The 18,743-nt window shown below is 44.3% G+C and overlaps 1 protein-coding gene across 3 annotated transcripts in view; it reads left to right on the top strand.

The window, feature by feature from the left end:
- Positions 1-18,743, top strand: part of LOC128642628 (protein Niban 2) — a 306,526-nt gene that overhangs the window by 169,275 nt on the left and 118,508 nt on the right. For all 3 annotated transcript variants that reach the window (XM_053695409.1, XM_053695410.1, XM_053695411.1), the window contains exons 3-5: positions 11,887-12,017; positions 12,204-12,332; positions 17,729-17,834. In XM_053695409.1, coding sequence (XP_053551384.1) covers positions 11,887-12,017; positions 12,204-12,332; positions 17,729-17,834 — 366 coding nt within the window. The remainder of the gene's footprint in view (positions 1-11,886; positions 12,018-12,203; positions 12,333-17,728; positions 17,835-18,743) is intronic.

Consider the following 18,743-nt stretch of genomic DNA (forward strand, 5'->3'; position numbering starts at 1 on the left):
CAGGCCAGAAAACCTGCTGCTGCCCCTAAGACAGCATGAATTGAGGGCCCCCGATCCGGGACCGGATCTAGTGGGGGGCAGACTTTCCCTCTTCGCCCAGGCTTGGGCAAGAGATGTTCAGGATCCCTGGGCGTTAGAGATCATATCTCAGGGATACCTTCTGGACTTCAAATCCTCTCCCCCAAGAGGGAGATTTCATCTGTCAAGGTTGTCAACAAACCTAACAAAGAAGGAAGCGTTTCTACGCTGCGTACAAGATCTTTTATTAATGGGAGTGATCCATCCAGTTCCGCGGTTGGAACAAGGACAAGGGTTTTACTCAAATCTGTTTGTAGTTCCCAAAAAGAGGGAACCTTCAGGCCAATCTTGGATTTAAAGATCCTAAACAAATTCCTAAGAGTTCCATCGTTCAAGATGGAAACTATTCGAACAATTTTGCCCATGATCCAAGAGGGTCAGTACTTGACCACAGTGGATTTAAAGGATGCTTACCTTCACATACCGATTCACAGAAGTCATTACCGGTATCTAAGGTTTGCCTTTTTAGACAGGCATTACCAGTTTGTAGCTCTTCCATTCGGACTGGCTACGGCTCCAAGAATCTTCACAAAGGTTCTGGGCACTCTTCTGGCGGTACTAAGACCGCGAGGAATTTCAGTAGCTCCGTACTTAGACGACATACTGATACAAGCTTCAAGCTTTCAAACTGCCAAATCTCATACAGAGATAGTACTGGCATTTCTAAGGTCGCATGGATGGAAAGTGAACGAAGAGAAAAGTTCTCTCTTTCCACTCACAAGAGTTCGCTTCCTGGGGACTCTGATAGATTCTGTAGAAATGAAGATTTACCTGACAGAGGACAGGTTAACAAAACTTCAAAATGCATGCCGTGTCCTTCATTCCATTCAAGAGACCAGAAATTCTCTTCTATGGTGGCTTTATCGGCCACATCTGTCCAGGGGAATGCCATTCAGCAGGCCAGACTGGTCAATTGTAACAACAGACGCCAGCCTACTAGGTTGGGGCGCTGTCTGGAATTCTCTGAAGGCTCAGGGACTATGGAATCAGGAGGAGAGTCTTCTTCCAATAAACATTCTGGAATTGAGAGCAGTCCTCAATGCTCTTCTGGCTTGGCCCCAGTTAGCAACTCGGGGGTTCATCAGGTTCCAGTCGGACAACATCACGACTGTAGCTTATATCAACCATCAATGAGGGACAAGAAGCTCCCTAGCAATGATGGAAGTATCGAAGATAATTCGCTGGGCAGAGTCTCACTCTTGCCACCTGTCTGCAATCCACATCCCGGGAGTGGAGAACTGGGAGGCGGATTTCTTAAGTCGTCAGACTTTTCATCCGGGGGAGTGGGAACTTCATCCAGAGGTCTTTGCCCAAATACTTCCACGTTGGGGCAAACCAGAGATAGATCTCATGGCGTCTCGACAGAACGCCAAGCTTCCGCGCTACGGGTCCAGATCCAGGGATCCGGGAGCGGTCCTGATAGATGCCTTGACAGCACCATGGACCTTCAGGATGGCTTATGTGTTTCCACCTTTCCCGATGCTTCCTCGATTGATTGCCAGAATCAAACAGGAGAAAGCATCAGTGATTCTAATAGCGCCTGCATGGCCACGCAGGACTTGGTATACAGATCTGGTGGACATGTCATTCTGTCCACCTTGGTCGTTACCTCTGAAACAGGACCTTCTGATTCAGGGTCCTTTCAAACATCAAAATCTAACTTCTCTGAAGCTGACTGCTTGGAAATTGAACGCTTGATCTTATCAAAGCGTGGTTTTTCTGAGTCAGTTATTGATACCTTAATACAGGCTAGGAAGCCTGTCACCAGAAAGATTTACCATAAAATATGGCGTAAATACCTATATTGGTGCGAATCCAAAGGTTACTCTTGGAGTAAGGTTAGGATTCCTAGGATATTGTCTTTTCTACAAGAAGGTTTAGAAAAGGGGTTATCCGCTAGTTCCTTAAAGGGACAGATCTCAGCTCTGTCCATTCTGTTACACAAGCGTCTGTCAGAAGTTCCAGACGTTCAGGCTTTTTGTCAGGCTTTGGCCAGGATTAAACCTGTGTTTAAAGCTGTGGCTCCACCATGGAGTTTAAACCTTGTTCTTAACGTTTTACAGGGTGTTCCGTTTGAACCCCTTCATTCCATTGATATAAAGTTGTTATCTTGGAAAGTTCTATTTTTAAGGGCTATTTCCTCGGCTCGAAGAGTCTCTGAGTTATCAGCCTTACATTGTGATTCTCCTTATTTGATTTTTCACTCGGATAAGGTAGTTCTGCGTACTAAACCTGGGTTCTTACCTAAGGTAGTCACTAACAGGAATATCAATCAGGAGATTGTTGTTCCATCCTTGTGCCCAAATCCTTCTTCGAGGAAGGAACGTCTTTTGCACAATCTGGATGTAGTTCGTGCCCTTAAATTTTATTTACAGGCAACTAAAGATTTTCGACAAACGTCTTCCCTGTTTGTCGTTTACTCTGGTCAGAGGAGAGGTCAAAAAGCTTCTGCTACCTCTCTCTCTTTTTGGCTTCGTAGCATAATTCGTTTAGCTTATGAGACTGCTGGACAGCAGCCTCCTGAAAGAATTACAGCTCATTCCACTAGAGCTGTGGCTTCCACTTGGGCCTTTAAGAATGAGGCCTCTGTTGAACAGATTTGCAAGGCTGCAACTTGGTCTTCGCTTCATACTTTTTCCAAATTTTACAAATTTGACACTTTTGCTTCCTCTGAGGCTATTTTTGGGAGAAAGGTTCTTCAGGCAGTGGTTCCTTCTGTATAAAGAGCCTGCCTATCCCTCCCGTCATCCGTGTACTTTTGCTTTGGTATTGGTATCCCACAAGTAATGATGACCCGTGGACTGATCACACTTAACAGAAGAAAACATAATTTATGCTTACCTGATAAATTCCTTTCTTCTGTAGTGTGATCAGTCCACGGCCCGCCCTGTTTTAAGGCAGGTAAATATTTTTTAAATTATACTCCAGTCACCACTTCACCCTTGGCTTTTCCTTTCTCGTTGGTCCTTGGTCGAATGACTGGAGGTGACGTAGAGGGGAGGAGCTATATGCAGCTCTGCTGGGTGAATCCTCTTGCACTTCCTGTTGGGGAGGAGTAATATCCCAGAAGTAATGATGACCCGTGGACTGATCACACTACAGAAGAAAGGAATTTATCAGGTAAGCATAAATTATGTTTTTTTGAATAAAGAAAGCAGGAGAGTGAGTAGCAGATACTAATACCCCCTCCCCCAGCACATCCACTGTTAGCAGCCCCCAGATTGTAAAATCTAAAAACGCCTTGTGCTGAGGGAATATCTGTACCTCTCGGTCTATACCTCTCAGGGCTTTAGCAACTGTATATTTGTATTCACTAACATTATATGTGTGATTTAATAACCCTGCACCTAACTGTAACTGAAGAAACGTATAGAAAATGTAATCCACAAACACTGACACCTAAAGGTCACACTGTGAAACTACAATATCTGTACCTCTCAGTCTTTACCTCTCAGGGCTTTAGCAACTGTATATTTGTATTCACTAACATTATATGTGTGATTTAATAACCCTGCACCTAACTGTAACTGAAGAAACGTATAGAAAATGTAATCCACAAACACTGACACCTAAAGGTCACACTGTGAAACTACAATATCTGGACGATGACTTATTGCAGCGAGCTCCTTCAGGATTTGCTGATGCCGTTATTACACAGTGGTAATGCTGTACATGTGGATAACACGTGCTGATTTGTTGCCATAGTTACGGAGGGGTACACAGTGTTGGATTTGGGTTTGATGTGGGAGGTGCAGTGTTCTGTCAGATTCTGCGACCCGTCGGAATTTGCGACCGTGCGACAGATCACCAGCTTGTTATACTTTTTCATCTGCTGATGATTATTTGTTTTTTGTGCTTTGCTCACATTTATGTTGGGGTTATGTTTATTTGAACTTCACACTCTCTTGCCTTTTTAAACAAATATTTTAAGTAAAAGCAGGTTTATATTTAATGTAAAACAAACTGGAAGTGCGTGTTTGTTTACAACAGATTATTGGGCCTGTTGTTCGCTGGCTGTTGGAACAGCTCCCACAGCAAAACAGTTTTATTCAGCACAATATCATCCAATAAAGCAAAGCTTGACAAACCCTGGCACCAGGGAGCCACTGGCACCTTTTAAATAAGGATCTCCTTCTCTATCTCCATTTACCCTCTCCATCACCACCTCCCCTTTTTGTCCCTCTCTCTATCTCCCTCCCCCTTTTTCCTTCCCTTTCTCCCCTCTCTCTCTGTTCCTCTTTCCAGCTCCCTCTCTTCTCTGCTCTTGCCTCACTGTCCTTTCCCTCTCCCTTTCTCCCCTCTCTCCCTTGCTCTCTTCTGCTCATTCTCTCCACCTCTCTTGCTATCTCCCTCTCTCGCTCGCTATCTCTCGCTCGCTCGCTATCTCCCTCTCTCGCTCGCTATCTCCCTCTCTCTCCCTCTCTTGCTATCCCCCTCTCTTGTTCTCTTCCTCCCTCTCTCCCTCCCCCTCTCTCTCCCTATCTTGCTATGTCTCCCTCTCTCTCTCTCTCTTGCTATCTCCCTCTCTCTCTTGCTATCCCCCTCTCTTGTTCTCTCCCTCGCTCTCTCTCTCCCTCCCTCTCTCTCTCTCCCTCTCTCCCTCTCTTGCTATCTCCCTCTCTCTTGCTATCCCCTTCTCTTGTTCTCTCCCTCGCTCTCTCCCTCCCTCTCTTGCTATCCCTCTCTCTCCCCCCTCTCTCTCTCTCCCCCTCTCTATCTCCCCCCTATCTCTACCCCCCTCTCTCTCTCCCCCTCTCTCTTTCCCTCTTGCTATCTCCCTCCCCTTCTCTCTCTCTCCCGCTCGATCTCCCTTTCTCTCCCTCTCTACACCTATCTTGCTCTCTCTCTCTCCCTTTCTTGCTATCTCCCTCTCTTGCTATCTCTCTCCCTCCCTCTTTCTCCCCCCTTTTCTTTCTCTCTCTCTCCCTCCTTTTCCCCCTCTCTCTTCCTCCCCCATTCTCTCTCTCTCTCTCGCTCCCTCTCTTGCTCTCTCCCCCCCCCTCTCTCTCTCTCTACCCCTCTCTCCCTCTCTTGCTATCTTTCTCTCTCTTCCTCTCTCCAATCTCTCCCTCTCTTGCTATCTCTCTCTCCCTCTCTTGCTATCTCTCTCTCCCTCTCTTGCTATCTCCCTCTCTTGCTATCTCTCTCTCTCCCTCTCGTTATCTTTCTCCCTTTTCCCTCTCTTTCTCTTCCTCCCCCATTTTGTCTCTCGGTCTCTCTCTCTGTCTCGGTCTCTCTCTTGGTCTCTCTCTAGGTCTCGCTCTCTCTCTCGGTCTCACTCTCTCTCTCGGTCTCGCTCTCTCTCTCGGTCTCTCTCTGGCTATCTCTCCCTCAGTTAAACAAAAACATAGCCATCACAAATCTCCTTTATTTGTTTCAATCGATCCCTGTTCTTAGCTGCTACAGCAGCCCACAATTAAAAAAAATTTTTGCTAAGAGGTGAAGTTTTCACCTCTTAGCCAATAGCTGTGCGGTAAATCCAGCTTGGCGCCCATGGGAGCCGGATTTACAGCACGGCTATTGGCTAAGATGTGAAAACGTCACCTCTTAGCAAAAAATTTTTTTTAGCCGTGGGCTGCTGTAGCAGCTAAGAACAGTGATTGGTTGCAACAAATAAAGGAGCTTTCTACATGAAGTATCTTATACTTATCTTATACTTCATGAATGAAAGTCCCCTTTATTTGTTTCAACAGTCAATCCTAGCGTTTGTAAAACGCTAGGATTGACTTTCACTTTAAACAAAAACATAAAAAAGGGGAATAATACAGACTACTTGTTGATGTTTTTGTTTAACTGAGGGCAAGGACAGCATTTCTTATTGTATTAGACTCCATTCTATATTTAAAAGCACTGTTTTGTATTTTTCTTTCTCAATAAAGTTGTTTTAAAAATATCAGCATCTAATTCGTTAATGTTAAGTTTATTAATTTATCAAAAATAATTGTAATGTGACTTGTTATAACTGTACATTACAGCGACATAAATAAAGGTATCGTAGTTCTTTGAAATTAAACTACATTACCCATCATGCATTACATATACAAACCACCTTTGTGCGCAAAACTGAAGCACTAACGTGTGCGAGCAGGAATGCCATGACATGGCACGCAAAGAACTTGTCAAACAGCTGATGCCACGTGACAGGAAGTGACGTGGTTCGCGGATTTAACGGGTTCGCTATTTTGTCCGAACACCGGGACCTGTTGTATCAGATTTACAATCTCTAATGTTGACGGCGTGGAGGTTGAATTGTTAATTTGGAAGCACAGGGGCTTTTCAGATGCAGTAGTTGATCCCTTCTATAGACCAGAAAACCTGTAACAAGGAAATTCCTTTAGAATACCTAAAATGCTTACAGTTAGACTAGGGTTTATCAGCAACCTCTGAAGGGCTAGATCTCTGCTCTTTCTGTTTCATCTCACAGAATGATAGCCACGTTGCCTTTGTACAAGCATTGGTCAGGATTAGACCTGTTGTAAAACCTATTTCTCCTTCCATGGAATCTCCATTTAGTCCTTTCCGTTTTGCAGACTCTTCCTTTTGAACCCATGCACAGTATTGATATTAAACTTCTATCTTGGAAAGTTCTCTTTCTCTTAGCAATTTCTTTTTCTTAGAGAGTTATCTTTGTTGCGTGAATCTGTCACAGAGATAAGGCAGTTTTGCCGACCCTCTACAGATTTTTACCCACGGTCGTCTCTTCAGAAAACTGAAATCAAGAGATTGTGGTTCCTTCTTTGTGCCCAAATCCTGCTACTTCTAAGGAAAGACTTCTTCACAACTTAGATGCAGTTAGAGCCTTAAAGGGATATAAAACCCATTTTTTTTCTTTAATGATTTAGATAGAACATACAGTTTTACACAACTTTCTAATTTACTTCTATTATCATATTTTCTTCGTTTTCTTGTTATCCTTATCTGAAAAGCAGAAATGTAAGCTCAAGAGTGTGCACGTGTCTGCAGCAGTTTTGCAACAACGTTATACATTAGCAGGGGCACTAGATGGCAGCACTATTTCCTGTCATGTGGTGCTTCAGGCATGTGCATGCTACCTACATAGGTGTCTCTTCAACAAAGAATAACATGAGAATGAAATAAATTTGATAATAGAAGTAAATTGGAAACTTTTTAAAAAAATTGTATTCTCCATCTGAATCATGAAAGAAAATGTTTGGGTTTAATGTCCCTTTACGGTTTTATGTACAGGCTACTGAGGATTTCAGACAAAGTTCCAGCTTATTTATCCATTTGCCTGGTCCTTGTTTGGGACAGAAGGCTACTGCAGTTACTCTGGCTTCATGGTTCAAATAGGGGATTCACAAAGCTCACTTGGTGGGGGGAAAGTCGCCCCCTAAATGATCTACAGCTCAGTATTCACTTCTTGGTGGGGGGAAAGTCGCCCCTAAATGATCTACAGCTCAGTATCCACTTCTTGTTGGGGGGAAAGTCGCCCCCTAAATGATCTACAGCTCAGTATTCACTTCTTGGTAGGGGGAAAGTCGCCCCTAAATGATCTACAGCTCAGTATCCACTTCTTGGTGGGGGGAAAGTCGCCCCCTAAATGATCTACAGCTCAGTATTCACTTCTTGGTGGGGGGAAAGTCGCCCCCTAAATGATCTACAGCTCAGTATTCACTTCTTGGTGGGAAGAAAGTCGCCCCCTAAATGATCTACAGCTCAGTATTCACTTCTTGGTGGGGGGAAAGTCGCCCCCTAAATGATCTACAGCTCAGTATCCACTTCTTGGTGGGGGGAAAGTCGCCCCCTAAATGATCTACAGCTCAGTATTCACTTCTTGGTGGGGGGAAAGTCGCCCCCTAAATGATCTACAGCTCAGTATTCACTTCTTGGTGGGGGGAAAGTCGCCCCCTAAATGATCTACAGCTCAGTATTCACTTCTTGGTGGGGGGAAAGTCGCCCCCTAAATGATCTACAGCTCAGTATCCACTTTTTGGTGGGGGGGAAAGTCGCCCCCTAAATGATCTACAGCTCAGTATCCACTACTTGTTGGGGGGAAAGTCGCCCCCTAAATGATCTACAGCTCAGTATCCACTTCTTGGTGGGGGGGAAAGTCGCCCCCTAAATGATCTACAGCTCAGTATCCACTTCTTGGTGGGGGGGGAAAGTCGCCCCCTAAATGATCTACAGCTCAGTATCCACTTCTTGGTGGGGGGGAAAGTCACCCCCTAAATGATCTACAGCTCAGTATCCACTTCTTGGTGGGGGGGAAAGTTGCCCCCTAAATGATCTACAGCTCAGTATCCACTACTTGGTGGGGGGAAAGTCGCCCCCTAAATGATCTACAGCTCAGTATCCACTTCTTGGTGGGGGGGAAAGTCGCCCCCTAAATAATCTACAGCTCAGTATCCACTACTTGGTGGGGGGGAAAGACTCCCCCTAAATGATCTACAGCTCAGTATCCACTTCTTGGTGGGGGGAAAGTCGCCCCCTAAATGATCTACAGCTCAGTATCCACTTCTTGGTGAGGGGAAAGTCGCCCCCTAAATGATCCACAGCTCAGTATCCACTTCTTGGTGGGGGAAAAGTCGCCCCCTAAATGATCTACAGCTCAGTATCCACTTCTTGGTGGGGGGAAAGTCGCCCCCTAAATGATCTACAGCTCAGTATTTACTTCTTGGTGGGGGGAAGTCGCCCCCTAAATGATCTACAGCTCAGTATTTACTTCTTGGTGGGGGGAAAGTCGCCCCCTAAATGATCTACAGCTCAGTATTCACTTCTTGGTGGGGGGAAAGTCGCCCCCTAAATGATCTACAGCTCAGTATTTACTTCTTGGTGGGGGGAAAGTCGCCCCCTAAATGATCTACAGCTCAGTATTCACTTCTTGGTGGGGGGAAAGTCACCCCCTAAATGATCTACAGCTCAGTATTCACTTCTTGGTGGGGGGAAAGTCGCCCCCTAAATGATCTACAGCTCAGTATCCACTTCTTGCTGGGGGGAAAGTCGCCCCCTAAATGATCTACAGCTCAGTATCCACTTCTTGGTGGGGGAAAAGTCGCCCCCTAAATGATCTACAGCTCAGTATCCACTTCTTGGTGGGGGAAAAGTCGCCCCCTAAATGATCTACAGCTCAGTATCCACTTCTTGGTGGGGGGAAAGTCGCCCCCTAAATGATCTACAGCTCAGTATCCACTTCTTGGTGGGGGAAAAGTCGCCCCCTAAATGATCTACAGCTCAGTATCACTTCTTGGTTCTTTAACAATGAGGTTTCAGTGGAATAGATTTGCAGAGCTGCAACCTGGTTCTCCTTACACACATCGGCCAAATGTTATTGTTTTGATGTTTTGGGCAGTAAACTGTGTCTGACACATAGGAACTGCCTTTTCTTTTTGTCCTGCCCTCTTTTCTTGAGGACTCCACAGCTTGGGTGTTGGATCCCACATGTCAAGGCTCATAGACTCTCACCACCTTATAAAAGAGAAAAACATTTTTGCTCCTGCTTTGGGTTTTATGTTCCTTTAACAGAAAAGGTAGGAAAGGCAAACATTTTCTTTTGTGTTTAAGATTGAGAATACCATTTACTTTGATTAGCTAATTTGCTTTGTTTTCTTGGTATCCTTTGAAAAGCATACCTAGGTAGGCTCAGGGGCTGGGAGTCATCTTTTGATTGGTGGCTGTACAAATTTTCCCGTTATCATTGGCTTACTGGTGTGTTCATCTAGCTCAGACATCCTCAAACTTGGCCCTCCAGAGGTTTTGGAACTACATTTCCCATGATGCTGAACCCGCTGATATGCTGGCTGAGCATCATGGGAAATGTAGTTCCTAAACCTCTGGAGGGGCGGAGTTTGAGGATGTCTGATCTAGCTCCCAGTAAGTGCATTGCTGCTACTTTAATAAAAGATACCAAGAATGAAGCAAAATTGACAATGAAATAAAATTGGAAAGTTGTTTAAAATGAAGAAACATTGGGATTCATGTCCCTTTAACCTTCTTCTGCTCAGCTATATGTTAAACTGAGTAGTACTGGGAGGTGGGAGGGCTTAAAAGTTCTTGTTTGGGGTTCTTTGCCTCCTCCCAGTGGCAGGAATTCAATCCCACACTTCAAGGCTTGTGGGCTCTCACCACCATGAAAGAAAGGAATTTATCAGGTAAGCATGCATTGTTTTTTCCTGGTGCTGACTTGCTCTAAGCTATAATCTGCCTATAGTGGTAGCTCAGAACCTGTTGTATGAGTTTGTCACTTCTGTCTTGCAAGTACTGTGTATCACTAGGGTGGTTGTGCTATAAATATATAGAGTAATTAGTCTTACATAACTGACCACTAATGCCTATTTATCAAAGAATGTAAATTGGATTCTATAAACCACTGATCTGTTTCCGCTGTCTCGTTTTGTAAACATTTTAAAGTGACATAAACTTGCTGTAATCTGTTAGAGCACTTTATCACACTGTTGTTTGCATATCATTTTGTGTTTAACTCGAGGGGTTAAAAAGATGTTTACATCGGCTCTAGAGCATAGCCCATGATAAGGGACACATATGTGCAGCCACCAATAATCAGCTAGCTCTCAGTACTGCATTGCTGCTCCTGAGCCTACACTTTCAGCAGAGGACATCAAAAGAATGAAGTCAATTGAAAAGACTCTTGTCCCTTTTTTCTTCTGATTAGAAATCCAGTGTGGAATGTTCATTTACAAAAACTATGAAAATGTTTTTGTTTTTTTGGGGGCATGAAAAGGTTAAAAAGGTTTTGTTTCACATAAATAATTTGTATTGTAAAGAGTGCAACCAAGAGCGCATTATTATCTGTTAAAGGGACACTGAGGTCAAAATGAAACTGTCGTGATTCAGATAGAGCAGACCGTTTTAAACAACTTTCCAATTCACATCCATTATCTAAATGTGCAGAGTCTTTTTATATTTACACTTTCCGAAGCGGCAGCTTCTACTGAGCATGTGCAAGATTTACAGACTGTACATATACGCATTTTGTGATTGGCTGATGGCTGTCACATGATGTAGTGGGAAGGAAAACAAAAGTAACTTTGTCTAGTGCTTTGCATTGTATGCTTTATTCTGCATGTATTGATTATGCTATCTACCGTGTTTAGGGCCCCTATAAAAAGATAACGTTTTATAGTAATATTGCTCTGCCATTTTTTTTAAATCAAATTGTCCTCATTTTATTTAGAAGACGCAACGTTTTTATTATTTTTCTAATAATGCGTTGATTTGCTAGTCCAATAAAAAACAAACGGTATCTTTTGTGAAAGAAGCAGCTGGATTAAATGCAGTATAATAGTTTATTATGTCTTCAGTATGTATATAAACTAGGGATGTGCATTAGTTTTGTTAGCTGTGGAATAAGCGCCCTCTCGCGTCATTCGGCTGATTTCTCTTCTTGTGAAAGTGCCGCACATTAAGCTCTGTGCAAATCCAAATCTTAGTGTGTTGCACTTTCACAAGACTAAATCTAGCTCCAAAAAGAGCTGAATGCCACGAGCAGCCGCGTTCATCTGCAAACTAAACTGACAAATTCACATCCCCAGCGAATTCCTAGTAGTGCATTGCTGGTCTGCAGCTGACTTTAACTATGTGTTTAACACATTTGCAGAGGTTAAACACACACAGCATTTTTTTTATTACACTTTTTTGTCATGGAGACCTTTCACAGAATATAATTTCCATGTAGAGTGCTGACTTAAAATCACATATTACTTGTATCTAAATTGTAGCAAAAGCATCTGCTTACGGACCTCCTTGAAGCTGTCATATTTGTTGCTTTTTCTTTGGTTGTCGGCTTTGTGGTGTCTTTCTATACTAAGTATGCTCTTTAATCTATTGCAGAACGTACAGGAAAACTTCTAACAGAGTTTGGAAAGCTGTATGAGGAACAGTACGGTGTTGCGCTCTTTAATAGTGTGCGATATGAGATCGAAGGCAACGGAGGTCCACAGACGCAACTGCTGCATCGCAAGGTAGGTCAGACGAAAGCTCAGAAACACACAAACCTCATGTTCCTCTCTCCCTGATCTTTCACTCTCCTCCTGCTTCATTCTATAAACCATTATAGTTTTGTGCGCCCTCCTCTTTACCACTTGCCTTTCTCTGTCTCTCCTACCTCTTGTCTTATGATTCCCCCGTTCTGTCTCTTTTCTCTTCAGACACCATTAAAGGACCAAGTGATTTTTTCTGGGAACCTCTTCCAGTACATAGAGGACACTAGGAAATGGAGGAACCGCTTTTGCCTTGTTCCTCACCATTATGGCCCGGTGCTGTACGATAACAAGCTGGTGAGTATACTGAGATCAATAGCAAAAGTACAACATTGTTTACCACGTGCGGTGTTCAACGCTTCTGTAAATATTCTTACCAAAACACTTCCAGTTCACAGTGGGCACAATGTGGTGTTTAATGTACCAATGATTTAAATGTAGCTTTGAATAAAAATTGCATGGTTTCTTTTGCAAGATGTACCGAGTCCACGGATTCATCCTAACTTGTGGGATATTGTCCTTCCTAACAGGAAGTAGCAAAGAGAGCACCACAGCAGAGCTGTCTATATAGCTCCCCCCTTAACTCCACCCCCCAGTCATTCTCTTTGCTGGCTCTAAGCAGGAAGGGTAAAGAGAAGAGGTGTTAAACTGTTAGTTTTATTTTATCTTCAATCAAGTGTTTGTTATTTTTAAATGGTACCTTCCCATTAGGGGAAGGGGAAGCAGTAATCCTAGTGTTATCAGAGGTTTTTACTAGCTTGCATAAAGGGTTAATTTTTTGTGGGCACTCAGTTTGTTTTGTGAATTTGGGACAAACGTTTTTGTGTCTGGGAGTAACGTTTTCTGTTTTATGGGACATTTGCTTGAGGGTTCTTTGGGGTTGTTTATAACCCACATGGCTTTCAGGCAGGGTTTGTTAGTTTTGTGTAGGCCCCAGCAACATCGAGTGAGGTGGGCGTGGCCTACATTTACAAGCAGCAAGCAACTTCTCCTGAGGTCCTGATAGACTTCTGAGGGACTAATTGAAGCTTTAAACCCCATATTATCTCTTCCTAAGGGCAGGTTGGGCCACCGCAGAGCTGCGGCAAGGTGCTTTAGGAGGTTTTAACCGGATTTAGACAATTATCAATCCGTTTTTTTCATTTGGGGGATTATTGCTTTTTTACTTGTAGTGCAATCCTTACTTGTGGTGCAAGCTTAGTGGGTACACTGTTAAAATTTCGGAATTTTTGAAGCAATTTTAACCTGTTTTGCAGTTTGTGTATGCCTTTTTTTCTCTTAAAGGTACAGTACCGTTTTTGCAAATTGTGTTTTTTTCATTAAAGTGTTTTACAAGCTTGCTTGCTTTATTACTAGTCTGTTAAACATGTCTGACACTGAGGAAACTCATTGCTCAATTTGTTTAGAAGCCATTGTGGAACGCCCTCTAAGAATGTGTCCCAATTGTACTGATATGTCTATAAATTGCAAACAGCATATTTTGACCTATAAAAGTTTGGCATTAAATGATTCTCAGACAGAAGGAAATCAGGTTTTGCCATCTAGTTCTCCCCAAGTGTCACAACCAGTTACGCCCGCACAAGCGACGCCAAGTACTTCTAGTGCGTCTAATTCTTTCACCTTGCAAGATATGGCCTCAGTTATGAATACTACCCTCACAGAGGTTTTATCTAAACTGCCAGGGTTGCAAGGGAAGCGCAGTAGCTCTGGGTTAAGAAAAAACAAATGCCGAGCCTTCTGACGCTTTAGTAGCCGTATCCGATATTCCCTCACAATGTTCTGAGGTAGGGATGAGGGATTTGCTGTCTGAGGGAGAGATTTCTGATTCAGGAAAGATGTTCCCTCAGACAGATTCAGATATGACATTTAAATTTAAGCTAGAGCACCTCCGTTTATTGCTCAGGGAGGTTTTAGCTACTCTGGATGATTGTGACCCTATTGTCGTTCCAGAGAAATTGTGTAAAATGGACAAATATTTAGAGGTTCCTGTTTACACTGATGTTTTTACGGTCCCTAAGAGGATTTCGGACATTGTTACTAAGGAGTGGGATAGACCAGGTATTCCGTTCGCTCCCCCTCTTGTTTTTAAGAAAATGTTCCCCATTTCTGACACCATAAAGGACTCATGGCAGACGGTCCCTAAGGTGGAGGGAGCTATTTCTACTCTGGCTAAGCGTACAACTATACCTATTGAAGACAGTTGTGCTTTCATTGATCCTATGGATAAAAAGTTAGAGGGTCTCCTAAAGAAATTTTTTGTTCATCAGGGTTTTCTTCTTCAACCTATAGCGTGCATTGTTCCGGTAACCACTGCAGCTGCTTTTTGGTTTGAGGCTCTAGAAGAGGCTCTTCAGATGGAGACCCCACTAGATGATATTTTGGACAGAATTAAGGCCCTTAAGTTGGATAATTCTTTTATTACAGATGCTGCTTTTCATCTTGCTAATTAACGGCAAAGAATTCAGGTTTTGCCATTTTGGCGCGAGGAGCGTTATGGCTTAAGTCCTGGTCAGCTTTTGACCATCCCTTTCAAAGGTAAGACCCTATTCGGGCCTGCACTGAAAGAGATCATTTCAGACATCACTGGAGGGAAGGGTCATGCCCTCCCTCAAGATAAGTCAAATAAGACAAGGACCAAACAAAATAATTTTTGTTCCTTTCGAAACTTCAAGGGTGGTCCCGCTTCCTCTTCCCCTGCTGCAAAGCAAGAGAGGAACTTTGCTCAATCCAAGCCAACCTGGAGACCTAACCAGGCTTGGAACAAGGGTAAACAGGCCAAAAAGCCTGCTGCTGCCACTAAGACAGCATGAAGGGGTAGCCCCCGATCCGGGACCGGATCAAGTAGGGGGCAGACTTTCTCTCTTTGCTCAGGCCTGGGCAAGAGACGTTCAGGACTCCTGGGCCGTAGAAATTGTAACCCAGGGGTATCTCCTAGATTTCAAAGATTCTCCTCCAAGGGGGGGGGGGGGTTCCATCTTTCTCAATTGTCTGTAAACCAGACAAAAAGAGAGGCGTTCTTACGCTGTGTAGAAGACCTTTTTACCATGGGGGTGATCTGCCCAGTTCCGAAACAGAACAGGGGCAAGGTTTCTACTCCAATCTGTTTGTGGTTCCCAAAAAAGAGGGAACCTTCAGACCAATTCTAGATCTCAAGATCCTAAACCAATTCCTAAGAGTTCCATCCTTCAAGATGGAGACCATTCGGACTATTTTACCAATGATCCAGGAGGGTCAATATATGACTACCGTGGATCTAAAGGATGCGTATCTACACATTCCTATCCACAAAGATCATCACCAGTTCCTCAGGTTTGCCTTTCTGGACAGGCATTACCAGTTTGTGGCTCTTCCCTTAGGGTTGGCCACGGCGCCAAGAATCTTCACAAAGGTGCTAGGGTTCCTTCTGGCGGTCCTAAGGCCGAGGGGCATAGCAGTGGCGCCTTATCTAGACGACATCTTAATTCAAGCACGATATTCAATGCTCTTCAGGCGTGGCCTCAGCTGGCTTCGGCCGGATTCATCAGGTTTCAGTCGGACAACATCACGACTGTAGCTTATATCAATCATCAGGGGGGAACAAGGAGTTCCTTGGCGATGATAGAAGTTTCCAGGATAATCCAATGGGCAGAGGCTCACTCTTGCCATCTATCAGCGATCTATATTCCAGGGGTGGAGAACTGGGAGGCAGATTTTCTAAGTCGTCAGACTTTTCATCCGGGGGAGTGGGAGCTCCATCCGGAGGTGTTTGCTCAACTGGTTCAGCTATGGGGCACACCAGAATTGGATCTGATGGCATCTCGTCAGAACGCCAAACTTCCTTGTTACGGATCCAGGTCAAGGGATCCTCAGGCAGTACTGATAGATGCTCTAGCAGTACCCTGGTCGTTCAACCTGGCTTATGTGTTTCCACCATTCCCTCTCCTTCCGCGTCTGATTGCCAGAATCAAACAGGAGAGAGCTTCAGTGATTTTGATAGCGCCTGCGTGGCCACGCAGGACTTGGTATGCAGACCTGGTGGACATGTCATCTCTGCCACCATGGACTCTGCCACTGAGACGGGACCTTTTGATTCAAGGTCCATTCAAGCATCCAAATCTAATTTCTCTGCAACTGACTGCTTGGAGATTGAATGCTTGATTTTATCAAAGCGGTGTTTCTCTGAGTCGGTCATAGATACCTTGATTCAGGCTCGAAAGCCTGTCAACAGGAAGATCTATCATAAGATATGGCATAAATATATTTTTTGGTGTGAATCCAAAGGCTACTCATGGAGTAAGATCAGTATTCCTAGGATTTTGTCTTTTCTCCAAGAAGGATTGGAGAAGGGATTGTCCGCTAGTTCCTTAAAGGGACAGGTATCTGCTTTGTCTATTCTGTTGCACAAGCGTCTGGCAGATGTCCCAGACGTTCAGGCTTTTTGTCAGGCTTTAGTTAGAATTAAGCCTGTGTTTAACCTGTTGCTCCGCCATGGAGTCTCAATTTAGTTCTTAAAGTTCTTCAGGGGGTTCCGTTTGAACCCATGCATTCCATAGATATTAAGCTTCTATCTTGGAAAGTTCTGTTTCTAGTTGCTATCTCTTCAGCTCGAAGAGTTTCTGAAATATCTGCATTACAATGCGACTCGCCTTATCTTGTTTTCCATGCTGATAAGGTGGTTTTGCGTACCAAACCTGGGTTCCTCCCTAGTGTTGTTTCTAACAGGAATATAAATCAGGAAATTGTTGTTCCTTCTCTGTGTCCTAATCCTTCTTCCAAGGACTGTCTGTTGCACAACTTGGACGTGGTTCGTGCCTTGAAGTTTTATTTGCAGGCACCCAAAGATTTTCGCCAATCATCTTCTTTGTTTGTTGTCTATGCTGGAAAGCGTAGAGGTCAAAAGGCTATGACTACCTCTCTTTCCTTTTGGCTGAAAAGCATCATCCGTTTGACTTATGAGACTGCTGGACAGCAGCCTCCTGAAAGAATTACAGCTCACTCCACTAGAGCGGTGGCTTCCACATGGGCTTTTAAAAAATGATGCTTCTGTTGAACAAATTTGTAAGGCTGCGACTTGGTCTTCGCTTCATACCTTTTCCAAATTTTACAAATGTGATACTTTTGCTTCTTCGGAGGCTATTTTTGGGAGAAAGGTTTTGCAAGCAGTGGTGCCTTCCGTTTAAGGTCCCTGTCTTGTCCCTCCCTTCATCCGTGTCCTAAAGCTTTGGTATTGGTATCCCACAAGTAAGGATGAATCTGTGGACTCGGTACATCTTGCAAAAGAAAACAAAATTTATGCTTACCTGATAATTTCTTTCTTTTGCGATGTACCGAGTCCACGGCCCGCCCTGTCTATTCAAGACAGATAGTATTTTTTTTATGTAAACTTCAGTCACCTCTGCACCTTATAGTTTCTCCTTTTCTTCCTTGGCCTTCGGTCGAATGACCGGGGGGTGGAGTTAAGGGGGGAGCTATATAGACAGCTCTGCTGTGGTGCTCTCTTTGCTACTTCCTGTCAGGAAGGACAATATCCCACAAGTTAGGATGAATCCGTGGACTCGGTACATCGCAAAAGAAAGAAATTTATCAGGTAAGCATACATTTTGTTTTTATACATGGTGAGTGAGTCCGTTTTATAGATTGTATCTTCAGCAATTACAGTGCCCCCCCACACACACACTTAAAGTGATTTTCATGTACCAATGTCTTTCTCTTAGGCATATGATCGCGGTCTGCAGCCCAGAGCGGGCATCAACTGTGCTGGGTATAAAGTCCTGACCTCATTGGAACAGTACAATGAGTTACTAAGCACCATCTTGCCAGGTGCGTGTCCCTTGTCTGATTATCAGGGGTGTGTGACCAATTTGCCTGGAAGACATTTATGTGTTACGATTTGTCTTGGTATCATGTGTTTGTGTCTTGTGTCTCTTGGTGCAAGTGCCTGGCTGTGTCTGGTTACCAGAGATAAGTCTCCAGTGTCTCTGGATGCTAGATTCATAAGTGACCAGTGTCCTCGGGTGCCAGCAGTGTAAGAATGCTCATGTATGCCCAGGTTTTGGTAGTGTACTTATTGTAAGCTTATGAGTGTCTATCACATGTGTTCCTAGTGTCCCTGTGTGCTTGGCTTGTGTATGTGTGTGCCCAGTGCCTCTGTGTGCTTGGCTTGTGTATGTGTGTGCCCAGTGCCTGTGTGTGCTTGGCTTGTGTATGTGTGTGCCCAGTGCCTGTGTGTGCTTGGCATGTGTATGTGTGTGCCCAGTGCCTCTGTGTGCTTGGCATGTGTATGTGTGTGCCCAGTGCCTCTGTGTGCTTGGCATGTGTATGTGTGTGCTCAGTGCCTCTGTATGCTTGGCATGTGTATGTGTGTGCCCAGTGCCTGTGTGTGCTTGGCTTGTGTATGTGTGTGCTCAGTGCCTCTGTATGCTTGGCATGTGTATGTGTGTGCCCAGTGCCTGTGTGTGCTTGGCATGTGTATGTGTGTGCTCAGTGCCTCTGTATGCTTGGCATGTGTATGTGTGTGCCCAGTGCCTGTGTGTGCTTGGCTTGTGTATGTGTGTGCCCAGTGCCTGTGTGTGCTTGGCTTGTGTATGTGTGTGCCCAGTGTCTGTGTGTGCTTGGCATGTGTATGTGTGTGCCCAGTGCCTCTGTGTGCTTGGCATGTGTATGTGTGTGCCCAGTGCCTGTGTGTGCTTGGCATGTGTATGTGTGTGCCCAGTGCCTGTGTGTGCTTGG

This window comes from Bombina bombina, chromosome 12 (assembly GCF_027579735.1).
Source record: "Bombina bombina isolate aBomBom1 chromosome 12, aBomBom1.pri, whole genome shotgun sequence".
Lineage (NCBI taxonomy): Eukaryota > Metazoa > Chordata > Amphibia > Anura > Bombinatoridae > Bombina > Bombina bombina.